The 13,548-nt window shown below is 41.7% G+C and overlaps 1 protein-coding gene across 3 annotated transcripts in view; it reads right to left on the reverse strand.

The window, feature by feature from the left end:
- WDR45B (WD repeat domain 45B) overlaps window positions 1-13,548 on the reverse strand; it is a 38,490-nt gene that overhangs the window by 23,927 nt on the left and 1,015 nt on the right. For all 3 annotated transcript variants that reach the window (XM_081219701.1, XM_081219700.1, XM_081219702.1), the window contains exon 2: window positions 10,047-10,121. In XM_081219701.1, coding sequence (XP_081075827.1) covers window positions 10,047-10,121 — 75 coding nt within the window. The remainder of the gene's footprint in view (window positions 1-10,046; window positions 10,122-13,548) is intronic.

Raw genomic sequence — 13,548 nt, forward strand, 5'->3', positions numbered from 1 at the left:
GAGTCTGTCATTAGCCCCACCAAAGAGCCCAGGTAGGCTCCAGTGTTGGGTTGCCTCAGGCCAAACAATCAACAGGGATGGAAACCAGCCCCACCCATCAACAGTCAAGTGGATTAAAGTTTTACTGAGCTCTGCCCACCAGAGCAACAGTCAGCTCTACCCACCACCAGTCCCTCCCTCATCCACCAGAGGGCAGACAGCAGAAGCAAGAACTACAATAATGCAGCCTGTGGAACAAAAACCACATTCACAGAAAGACAGACAAAATGAAAAGGCAGAGGGCTATGTACCAGATGAAGGAACAAGACAAAACCCCAGAAAAACAACTAAATGAAGTGGAGATAGGCAACCTTCCAGAAGAAGAATTCAGAATGATAGTGAAGATAATCCAGGACCTTGGAAAAAGAATGGAGGCAAAGATGGAGAAAATCCAAGAAATGTTTAAGGAAGACCCAGAAGAATTAAAGAACAAACAAGCAGAGATGAACAATACAATAACTGAAATGAAAACTACACTAGAAGGAATCAATAGCAGAATAACTGAGGCAGAAGAACGGATAAGTGACCTGGAAGACAGAATGGTGGAATTCACTGCTGTGGAACAGAATAAAGAAAAAAGAATGAAAAGAAATGAAGACAGCCTAAGAGACCTCTGGGACAACATTAAATGCAACAACATTCGCATTATAGGGGTCCCAGAAGGAGAAGAGAGAGAGAGAAAGGACCCAAGAAAATATTTGAAGAGATCAGAGTCGAAAACTCCCCTAACATGGGAAAGGAAATAGCCACCCAAGTCCAGGAAGTGCAGCGAGTCCCATACAGGATAAACCCAAGGAGAAACACGCCGAGACACATAGTAATCAAATTGGCAAAAATTAAAGACAAATTATTGAAAGCAGCAAGGGAAAAATGAAAAATAACATACAAGGGAACTCCCATAAGGTTAACAGCTGATTTCTCAGCAGAAACTCTACAAGCCAGAAGGGAGTGGCATGATATACTTAAAGTGATGAAAGGGAAGAACCTACAACCAAGATTACTCTACCCAGCAAGGATCTCATTCAGATTCGATGGAGAAATCAAAAGCTTTACAGACAAGCAAAAGCTAAGAGAATTCAGCACCACCAAACCAGCTCTACAACAAATGCCAAAGGAGCTTCTCTAAGTGGGAAACACAAGAGAAGAAAAGGACCTACAAAAACAAACCCAAAACAATTAAGAAAATGGTCATAGGAACATACATATAATTACCTTAAACATGAATGGATTAAATGCTCCAACCAAAAGACACAGGCTTGCTGAATGGATACAAAAACAAGACCCATATATATGCTGTCTACAAGAGACCCACTTCAGACCTAGGGACATATACAGACTGAAAGTGAGGGGATGGAACAAGATATTCCATGCAAATGGAAACCAAAAGAAAGCTGGAGTAGCTATACTCATATCAGATAAAATAGACTTTAAAATAAAGAATGTTACAAGAGACAAGAAAGGACACTACATAATAATCAAGGGATCAATCCAAGAAAAAGAAAACAATTATAAATATATATGCACCCAACATAGGAGAACCTCAATACATAAGGCAACTGCTAACAGCTATAAAAGAGGAAATCGACAGTAACACAATAACAGTGGGGGACTTTAACACCTCACTTACATCAACGGACAAATCATCCAAAATGAAAATAAACAAGGAAACAGAAGTTTTAAATGACACAACAGACCAGATAGATTTAATTGATATTTATAGGACATTCCATCCAAAAACAGCAGATTACACTTTCTTCTCAAGTGCGCACGGAACATTCTCCATGACAGATCACATCTTGGGTCACAAAGCAAGCCTCAGTAAATTTAAGAAAATTGAAATCATATCAAGCATCTTTTCTGACCACAGTGCTACGAGATTAGAAATGAATTACAGGGGAAAAAAAGTAAAAACCACAAACACATGGAGGCTAAACAATATGTTACTAAATAACCAAGAGATCACTGAAGAAATCAAAGAGGAAATCAAAAAATACCTAGAGACAAATCACAATGAAAACACGGCAATCCAAAACCTATGGGATGCAGCAAAAGCAGTTCTAAGAGGGAAGTTTATAGCAACACAAGCCTACCTCAAGAAACAAGAAAAATCACAAATAAACAATCTAACCTTACACCTAAAGGAAATAGAGAAAGAAGAACAAACAAAACCCAAAGTTAGCAGAAAGAAAGAAATCATAAAGATCAGAGCAGAAATAAATGAAATAGAAACAAAGAAAACAATAGCAAAGATCAATAGAACTAAAAGCTGGTTCTTTGAGAAGATAAACAAAATTGATAAACCATTAGCCAGACTCATCAAGAAAAAGAGGAAGAGGACTTAAATCAAAATTAGAAATGAAAAAGAAGTTACAACAGACACCGCAGAAATACAAAGCACCCTAAGATACTACAAGCAACTCTATGCCAATAAAATGGACAACCTGGAAGAAATGGACAAATTCTTAGAAAGGGCTAACCTTCCAAGACTAAACCAGGAAGAAGTAGAAAATATGAACAGACCAATCACAAGTCATGAAATTGAAACTGTGATTAAAAATCTTCCAACAAACAAAAGTCCAGGACCAGATGGCTTCACAGGTGAATTCTATCAAACATTTAAAGAAGAGCTAACACCCATCCTTCTCAAACTCTTCCAAAAAATTGCAGAGGAAGGAACACTCCCAAACTCATTCTATGAGGCCACCATCACCTTGATACCAAAACCAGACAAAGATACTACAAAAAAAGAAAATTACAGACCAATATCACTGATGAATATAGATGCAAAAATCCTCAACAAAACACTAGCAAACAGAATCCAACAACACATTAAAAGGATCATACACCATGATCAAGTGGGATTTATCCCAGGGATACAAGGATTCTTCAATATACGCAAATCAATCAATGTGATACACCATATTAACAAATCGAAGAATAAAAACCATATGATCATCTCAATAGATGCAGAAAAAGCTTCTGACAAAATTCAACAACCATTTATGATAAAAACTCTCCAGAAAGTGGGCACAGAGGGAACCTACCTCAACATAATAAAGGCCATATACGACAAACACACAGCAAACATCATTCTCAATGGTGAAAAACTGAAAGCATTTCCTCTAAGATCAGGAACGAGACAAGGATGTCCACTCTCACCACTATTATTCAACATAGTTTTGGAAGTCCTAGCCACAGCAATCAGAGAAGAAAGAGAAATAAAAGGAATACAAATTGGAAAAGAAGTAAAACTGTCACTGTTTGCACATGATACTATACATAGAGCACCCTAAAAATGCCACCAGAAAACTACTAGAGCTAACCAATGAATTTGGTAAAGTTGCAGGATACAAAATTAATGCAAAGAAATCTCTTACATTCCTATACACTAATGATGAAAAATCTGAAAGAGAAATTATGGAAACACTCCCATTTACCACTACAATAAAAAGAATAAAATACCTAGGAATAAACCTACCTAGGGAGACAAAAGACCTGTATGCAGAAAACTATAAGACACTGATGAAAGAAATTAAAGATACCAACAGATGGAGAGATACACCATATTCTTGGATTGGAAGAATCAATATTGTGAAAATGACTATACTACCCAAAGCAATCTACAGATTCAATGCAATCCCTATCAAATTACCAATGGCATTTTTTACAGAACTAGAACAAATCATCTTAAAATTTGTATGGAGACACAAAAGACCCCGAATAGCCAAAGCAGTCTTGAGGGAAAAAAAACGGAGCTGGAGAAATCAGACTCCCTGACTTCAGGCTATGCTAGAAAGCTACAGTAATCAAGACAATATGATACTGGCACAAAAACAGAAACATAGATCAATGGAACAAGATAGAAAGCCCAGAGATAAACCCACGCACCTGTGGTCAACTAATCTATGACAAAGGAGGCAAGGATATACAATGGAGAAAAGACAGTCTCTTCAATAAGTGGTGCTGGGAAAACTGGACAGCTACATGTAAAAGAATGAATGAGAACACTCCCTAACACCATACACAAAAAATAAACTCAAAATGGATTAGAGACCTAAATGTAAGACCGGACACTATAAAACTCTTAGAAGAAAACATAGGAAGAACACTCTTTGACATAAATCACAGCAAGATCTTTTTTGATCCACCTCCTGGAGAAATGGAAATAAAAACAAAAATAAACAAATGGGACCTAATGAAACTTAAAAGCTTCTGCACAGCAAAGGAAACCATAAACAAGACGAAAAGACAACCCTCAGAATGGGAGAAAATATTCGCAAATGAATCAATGGACAAAGGATTACTCCCCAAAATATATAAACAGCTCATGCAGCTCAATACTAAAGAAATAAACAACCCAATCCAAAAATGGGCAGAAGACCTAAATAGACATTTCTCCAACGAAGACATACAGGTGGCCAAGAAGCACATGAAAAGCTGCTCAACATCACTAATTATTAGAGAAATGCAAATCAAAGCAACACTGAGGTATCACCTAACACCAGTTAGAATGGGCATCATCAGAAAATCTACAAACAACAAATGCTGGAGAGGTTGTGGAGAAAAGGGAACCCTCTTGCACTGTTGGTGGGAATGTAAATTGATACAGCCACTATGGGGAACAATATGAAGATTCCTTAAAAAAACTAAAAATAGAATTACCATATGGTCCAGCAATCCCACTACTGGGCATATACCCAGAGAAAACCATAATTCAAAAAGACACATGCACCCCAATGTTCAATGCAGCACTATTTACAATAGCCAGATCATGGAAGCAACCTAAAAGCCCATCAACAGACGAACGGATAAAGAAGATGTGGTACATATATACAATGGAATATTACTCAGCCATAAAAAGGAACGAAACTGAGTCATTTGTTGAGACGTGGATGGATCTAGAGACTGTCATACAGAGTGAAGTAAGTCAGAAAGAAAAAAACAAATATCGTATATTAACACATGTATGCAGAACCTAGAAAAATGGTACAGATGAACCAGTTTTCAGGGCAGAAGTTGAGACACAGATGTAGAGAACAAACGTATGGACACCAAAGGGGGAAAGATGCGGGGGTGTGGGGACGGTGGTGTGCTGAATTGGGCGATTGGGACTGACATGTATACACTGACGTGTATAAAACTGATGACTAATAAGAACCTGCAGTATAAACCAACCAACAAAAAAACAACTAATACTAAACTTTCTTTTGGTTATTTGTATGGAAATATGTTAATATAAATGTTTCAGACATTACATGAAATTTCTAAAAATCTTATATGTTCTGGTATAATGTTATAAGTCACAATTCTAGTTATTACTTTAAAATGTATATCTCAGAAATAACTAAATTTCCTTGTCAATTGCATTATTATGAACTTTCATCAAATCTTTAACCGTGGTCATTTTTAAGTCTTTTGTCATTTACAGACAGTTCTGGGTGTACTCTGATGCTTTTGCAGAAATGTTCCTATAAAAGGGTTTCATCTTCAAGGAATTCATGGAAAAGACTCTGACAAGTACAGGTTTCTGGTAACTGACTATACTGCTGAACTGAATGAATAAGCAATTTCAGAACTCTAATGGAAAACTGATGAATTCATAAAAGTGCTAACAAATGATCAAGATGAAAAAAAAAATTAATTACATTGGACTGAGTGAACTGATGAGGATGATTATAATTTTTGTGATTTTCTGTTTGAATAAGAAAAAAAATCCCACAAGGACTCAGAGGCAAAAAATATACAAATCAATTTTCACTGCAAAGTAAAGGAGCTGTTACAGTGGAGGATTACTGGACTGAATGTCAATATTATGACATGGTATGAGTGTGTTTTGTGTTTGGTAATTGCAATCATTGTTGCTTTTGTTGTGGTCATCCATTTACAATGCTTGGTGTCAGTTTATCTCTTGCAAAAATAAAATACAGTGTGTGTGTGTGAAAAAATAAAAATAAAAATAAAAAAATAGATAACTAATAAGGACCTACTGTTGCCTGTGCTAGAGTTCCCTAACACAGGGAGCTCTGCTCAATACTCTGTAATGACCTATATGGGAAAAGAATCTAAAAAAGAGTGGATACATGCATATATATGACTGATTCTCTTTGAGTACAGCAGAAACAACACAACATTATAAATCAACTATATTCCAATAAAAATTTAAGAAAAAAAATCCTTTAAGTATGATTGTTGGATCAGAGTGTGTGTGTGTGTGTGTGTGTAAATATAGAAAATGAACAGTTTGCCAAATTATTCTACCAAAAAGGTTCTACCAATTTAAACTTATACCATCAAGATTAGGAACAGGCCATGGGATGATCTGCCTCTCCACACCCCCACCACTGACTGGACCCCACCACCACCCCCGCACTCCGTCTCACATGCTTCCCATTTCTCTCTAGTCCCCTCACCCACCATGTGCTGGGCTGACCAAGCAGGGTGTGGAGCCCACAGGACCTGCTCTGAAACTGGAGGATGTTGGGCCATGGGTAAGGCGCCGACAGACTGTCAGGTCAGGCAGGTGCTGAACTGGGCAATGTCAGTGACTGTGTGTAAACACGTCACCTCTTATTTCCAGACACTGGGTAGTCTCACCGAGGACCCTGCCCATATTATTAATTACTGCATCCTCAGCCCCCAGTGCAGCACTCAGTGGGCTCAGGAACAAGCAGACTCACCTGCTGCTCCACCTGTCACTCGGCATCCCCTCTAGGCCTCTGTGTCCCCTCTGCTTCCCCACACATGGCTGCCAATGTCACATGTGTGAGCACTGGTCACATGGAGGAAAAGGCGGGCGGTGCTAAAGACAAGGGGACTCCTCTGGACCCTGCTGCCCGCCCTGAGGACCTTGCAAGTTCATCCAGTGTAGGCTACAAAAGTTCTAGTCAGCTTTGGAATGTGGGAGGGTTGTGTTTCTAAATGAAGAGTGGAGTTGACTTTTTAGTACTCCTTTTATTTCTATAACCACTTAGATACAATTTTATCCAAAGGCATCACTCTTGACACATCTCTGTTCAAATTATGATTTGAACCTTCCTTCCAGGATATGCTTGGATGTGTATGTGATATACATGAATCGGAGTTCTACACTCTGACCCCACAGCATCCCTGTGAGAACACCACGCGGGCTGTGCTCCCCGGGCTCCCACGCCTCCCCCGAGCTGAGCCATGCTGCTCTGTGCACGGGACGCAGGACCTACAACACCTCGGAGGAGAAAGCTGCCTCCACTGGGGTCTTGGGGATGCCCAAGACGGCATCCCAGCACTGCCAGCTCCACCCGATGGTGGGTGTGCCTGCAAGAGGCATTCGGCTCATGGCCAGTCGCGCAGTCCCCTTACTCAGAGCCATGGTCACAGCAGAGACAAGGCCAAGAGCCCAGATCTGGGAATGACCCTACAATGCAGGCACACTTCCTTTCTCGTTTAGGGAAGTAAATCTCAAAGATAAAAAAGGAATAGGGTCAAGTCTTCTGCCTGTTTTCTACTGTTGAGTTAGCTGCCAGAAATGTAGCAGCAGACTAGCCTGCAAGTGCATGTAGGAGAAGTCCTTAAACACATCCTTAGTAAGCACCACACAGCCCGGCTGGATGCCTCATCGCAAATTCAAACTTCACTACACGCTAGGCTCGGGGACGGCCCGCCCCAGACACAGTGCAGCTGAGCAGGGACGGGGAACGAACGCGGCACTGGGACATGACAGCAGCAAACCGTCCTGGCACGTAGGAGGTTTAGACGCTCCGGATGGGAAACCCGAGATTTACTGTAAACGTCGCACTAATTAGGAAGCAGCTTTTAATATGCCTCTAACGATTCAACTTTGAAACTAACGTCTGTAACTCCGAAGTTTGTAGGTCAACTTAAGTAAAAAATATCCTGAAATGTTCAAGTTAAGCTGTTTCAAAATATGTTATAACTGTTTTTCTGTATAAAACAGAGTTGTCGGGGCTTCCCTGGTGGCGCAGTGGTTGGGAATCCGCCTGCCAATGCAGGGGACACGGGTTCGGGCCCTGGTCCAGGAAGATCCCACATGCCGCAGAGTAACTAAGCCCGTGCGCCGCAACTACTGAGCCTGCGCTCTAGAGCCCTCGAGACACAACTACTGAGCCCACGTGCCACAACTACTGAAGCCCGTGTGCCTAGAGCCTGTGCTCCGCAACAAGAGAAGCCACTGCAATGAGAAGCACGTGCACCGCAATGAAGAGTAGCCCCCACTCGCCACAACTAGGAAGCCCGCGTGCAGCAACGAAGACCCAACGCAGCCAAAAATAAATAAATAAAATAAATAAATTTATTTTAAAAAAAAACCAGAGTTGTCTTAATTCACTACTAACCAAAACAAAACAAATAGAAGTCAGCAGCATAGAAGACTGATAGGAGACTTCCACTGTCGCCTGTAACACTCATTAATCCCAAAGACCCACTCTTTAAGGGTAACCCTGCTGCCACCAATGACAAGGGCACAAGCTTGCAAAGCACTTTCTGTGTGTACTGCCACTCGTCTGTGTGTCCCACGCGTCCTAATTCACCCATCTTTACAATAACCTTAGGAGGCAGGCACTTATCATCTTTATTTTTCACACATCAAGAAACTGAGGCCAACAGAAGGTGAGGAACTTGCCCAAGGTTACACAGCAATGTGACAAGGGGCAGAGCAGGACTAGGATCTAAATAGTGTGGGCCCAGGGACTTCCCTGGTGGTGCAGTGGTTACGAATCCGCCTGCCAATGCAGGGGACACGGGTTCGATCCCTGTTCCGGGAAGATCCCACATGCCGCAGAGCAACTAAGCCAGTGAGCCACAACTACTGAGCCCACGTGCCACAACTACTGAAGTCTGCGTGCCTAGAGCCCATGCTCCGCAACAAGAGAAGCCACTGCAATGAGAAGACGGCGCACCACAACGAAGAGTAGTCCCCGCTTGCCGCAACTAGAGGAAGCCCATGCACAGCAACAAAGACCCAACGCAGCCAAAAATAAATAAATAAATAAATAAATAGTGTGGGCCCAGAGTCTGAGCCCTTTACTAACCAGCTACATGGTCTTTCTCTAATAAATAAAAGTTATAGACTTCAGCTTACAAAATAAACTCCTGAATATAAAACACCACTTACTGTTTTACATACCAGGGTTGTACGGAAGATTTTACTTGACAAAGAGGTTCCACCACCAAAAAAAAAAGATTCTGAAAATCCCTGATGTAGGATATCAGTTGTCAAAATGGAAGGGGGCTGACAGGGAAGCTTAAGAATGCAGTGACTTCCTCTTACAGATGAGAAACAGTTCTTGCATCAGAAAATATAACTTGCACATTGAATAAAAACCACAACTACAGGAAGAAAAAGGATGTTTCACATCGTTTACGATTTATCTGAGATTTGTTCATCCGCTGGCAGATAAGGACCAGGAGACACTAAAAGCTTAAGAAAAATACATAGGAGAAGAAGAAAATGGATGATTCTACCTGTAAATTACACATTTTTCCTGTCAAATGGGAAAAGGACCACCATTATTTTATTTTACCAACAGAATTCCTAATTCCAGCTTTTGAAAACTTGTATTCCATGAAAACATAATTTAAGACACTGAAATAAGTAAACAGAAGCAACTATATTGCTACAATAGTATTTCCTAAGTGTGGGTCATTTTAAGAGCCAAAGTCCCACGTGCTGTAACTAAACCCCTCACTTGAGCTCCCTACAGCTTCACCTTCAACAGGAAGAGTGCAGTGGCCTGCACAACCGCACCTGGTTCTCTCAGCAGGGCTAGCAGGTACTGGATTCACCAGAGTACCCAGAGTTGCCAACACCCGCTGAATCACCACTGCACCTGGCCCACAGAGCCCAGCACTCATAGAAGCTCAACGGAAGAAAGAGGACAGCTGCATCCAGGCTGACAGGGCCACGAACCCTGTTCACTTCTCAAAACCAGCTCCCCTCTAATCTGCAAGATAAAATCTAGACTCTACAGGGTGGAAAAGGGCAGAAACCAAGAAATGTCAGTTACTCTTACCTTGTTTCTCTTTTTCCTTTAGTGGATCGGTGTTATAGACTCGGAATCCATTTTCCATCCCACACGCAAAGCACCCTAAAGTGTGAGACAGACAAATTAATCACCTCACTGGGGTCTCAGCTGAGGACCCCAGGCCTGGACCGGCACAAGCAAGGGGTCCAGAGACAGTGACCTCTCCCAGGAACTCTTGTGGATGCTCAGACCACACGAACGTGGTCTTCAAGTGTCACTACAACTCTCCTCATGAACTGTTATCAGAAGATTTGCACGCCACTCCACTGCCCCCCTCAGGGCCCTTCTGGCATCCCGTGGACCAGGCTCACTTAACTCCAGCACGACTGCACCAGCCACTCTGCCACTGCGCACTTCCCTCAACTCCCGCCTCTAATGCTCACCACTGGCCTCCCCCTTCCCAACACACCTCTCGAGGACTGTATCAGCCACCAAGTCTTAGAGAGGCAATGACAAACAAGAAAGTCCATGAGGACAGGCACAAAGCGGGCAACCCCAGCATGTATGGACACGTCCAGTTGGGGAAGGGGGGTTAGGGCTGGTGTGGATGGTCTTCTAGAAGGCAGCCTGAGGTCTCCACGACCTCACTCCCATTTGGAACTAATCCTAACTCCCTAAACCCCATGGTCACCATCCCCAAGTCACACACCAGATTGTTAATGGTCCAATTAAAGGCACTGTTATGAACTGAATGAAGCACTCAAGTTTCAAGACGATCCTGTGACCTGGATTTCACTTGCCTAAGTGTGACCAAGACCACATTGATCTCCTTCAACACCACCATGCCGACTCATATGAAGTTTGTGGCCAGAAGGAGAAACACCAAACCCTCCGCTTCTTTTTCCAGGACAAGCTGCAGAGCCTGGACCCTCACTGCGACCGCACTACTGGTCTGAATGCGAAAGCCACGCTCAGGGTCTATTCCCCTGGTTTTGATCTGCGTCCCAGCGTTGGGAAGACATTATTGTATCCTATCAGCCACCCCTGCCCCCAACATGGAAAGCATGCTTCTATTTTTTGTCCAAGTTACTTATAAAACTGCAAGGACCATGACAGCCTCCTCAGGAGCTGGAGACTGTTCTGCAGTCAACTCTCAGGCACTTTATCTGGGCCTGGAGCCTGGCACTCACTCTAAAGTACAGTGTTACTTATTATCTCTAACTTATTCTGGGTCGTAACTCCCTCTTTGTGTTATTGGAATCATGTAATCTGGACAGGGGAACCAGAGCTTGGCTTTCTGGAAAATATGAAAATAATACAGAAGTTGAAACTTTTCCCTTTCCTTCTCAACTATTACACCTTCCACAAGTTTTAAGCCTGCACCTATCTTATTTGTCTTTGCCAGAACACATGTTTTTCTGACAAGACTTGTATAAAATAAACAAACAATCCCTACAAATCCACAAGAAAAAGGCAGACAACCCAACAGAAAAATGAGCAAAAGATTTGGACATTTCACAAAAGAGAATATCCCAGTGGTCAATAAACACACAGAATCAGGGAAATGTATATAATCTCACATATACCACAATGAAATCTACTAAACATCCACCAAAAGGGCCAAAACAATGGAAAATACACCAAATGTAAGGAGTGTGTAGAACTCTCACGGGAACTCTCAGAACTGCTGTTGGAGGGCAAACCAGGACAACCACTGCAGAAAACTGTTTGCACGACTACCGCTGTCAATTCTACTCCTAGGTATACAAGCCTTGCAAAAATGACAACATACGTTCACCCAAAGACAGGTATTAGAATGCTCACAGCAGCACCATTATGCTCATAATGGCCCCAAACTGGGAATCTACCCAAAGACCTACGAATGGTTCAATGGATAAATGAACTGTGATATATTCACACAAAGAAACACTGCACCAATGAGAATGATCTACAATTATACTCAACAGTATGGAAAAAAAAAAATCTCACAAACATGATACTGAATAAAAAAGCCAGAAACAAAATACAATACGGATAGGCAAAACTAATCTATGTCATTGGAAGTCAGAATGGGGGAGTGGCTGGAAGGAGCACAGGGTGGCCAGGTGTTTGGTTTCTTAACCTGGGTGCTGTGGAAGGTGTTTTCAGTTTGGAAAATTCAGCAAGCAGAATACTTAGGATACGTGCACTTTTCTGTAAGAATAGTGTGCTTCAATTAAAAGCTAGAAGAAAAGGTACTACAAATACCACAAGACTGGGAACCACTCACTAAGGAGGCTAGGCATTATCCTTGCTATTTTTAGGGTAGGGGAAATAATTAACGGATTTTACTTGGCTATCATACAAAAGTTGGCATTAATTTTCTCATTCTTGCTATCTTAACAAAACTTTTCTCCACAGAGAAGTGTTCAAGCCAACAGCTGGTGACCAAGCACAGTGCGGAGGAAGCCGACTGGCAACAGGGCATCAGAATCACGGAAGGGCATTCTTCTACGCATGAGCCATGTGCAGTCCACATGCAAGTGCTCTTCGGCCACACTCCAGAACCACAGCAGAGTGAGCCAGCGAAGTCAGCCTGTGGCCTCAGTCTCGGTCAAGGCAGGACAAGCTAGTCTACAGAGAAGGTGTGTGTACTCAAACCCTGTGTTTCCCACGGGAAGAGAAAGAAAAACGGCAGCCAGATTATAGAAATGTATATATCCACACCTCAGAATCTTGAAAACTGTAATGCAAGTTATCTTTGGGAGAAGACAAGTCAAAAGTTTAAACAATTTAAAATTATAAGCAAATGTTTCTAAAGTTGCAATGCGAGTGCTAAAAAAGCTGAGTAAAAATTAAAAATCAGTATAAAAACAAAATGTAATGAACTCAACAATCTGGCATAAATTTACATTACAGGAAATTAGGCTAAGGGTAAGCAGAAGCTTAAGTATAAAAGTATATTTTTTCCCAGCAACACTGTAAGCTTTACTTGTAATTTATTACAATGAAATGAAGTGGTTTTACAAAAGTGAGAGTGTATTTTTCAGACAACTGAAATATATCCATCTAAAAGCCAGTGCTGTATTTTCTAAATAATCTTTGGTGAAACCTTTATAAAAAAAACATGATAAACTTCACTGGTTTCTAAAATAATCAGCATCATCGTGAGCCTCAATTACTAAACTGAAACTTAGTACAAGGATGCCTCACCTGGCACTAAGGCAGGTATAGAAGATCTTGCATTTAAAGGGCCTCAGAGTCAGTAAGCTTTTTGCTTCTGTGTTTGCTTTTCAGGGCTGCCTCTCCCCTCCCCTACTATCAGCCAGTCACCTCTTTCCATTGAAAACACATTTTTTAAGGAGTTGTAACACAGTTAACTCCTTAAAGAGTTCTCAATTATTATCAGAACCTGCTGAAAAACCTACTGGTCCTCCTGTGGAAATCAAAACCCCAAATGTTCTGCCACATACTGCTGGATGCCCAACATGTGGCCCTAAAAGGGCACCCCAACGTGGGGCCACACCACCTGCGGTCCCCAGCCCAGCAGTCCCCATCCCACGTTCTTCCC

The sequence above is a fragment of the Mesoplodon bidens genome, assembly GCF_964165515.1.
Source record: "Mesoplodon bidens genome assembly, chromosome: 19".
NCBI lineage: Eukaryota > Metazoa > Chordata > Mammalia > Artiodactyla > Ziphiidae > Mesoplodon > Mesoplodon bidens.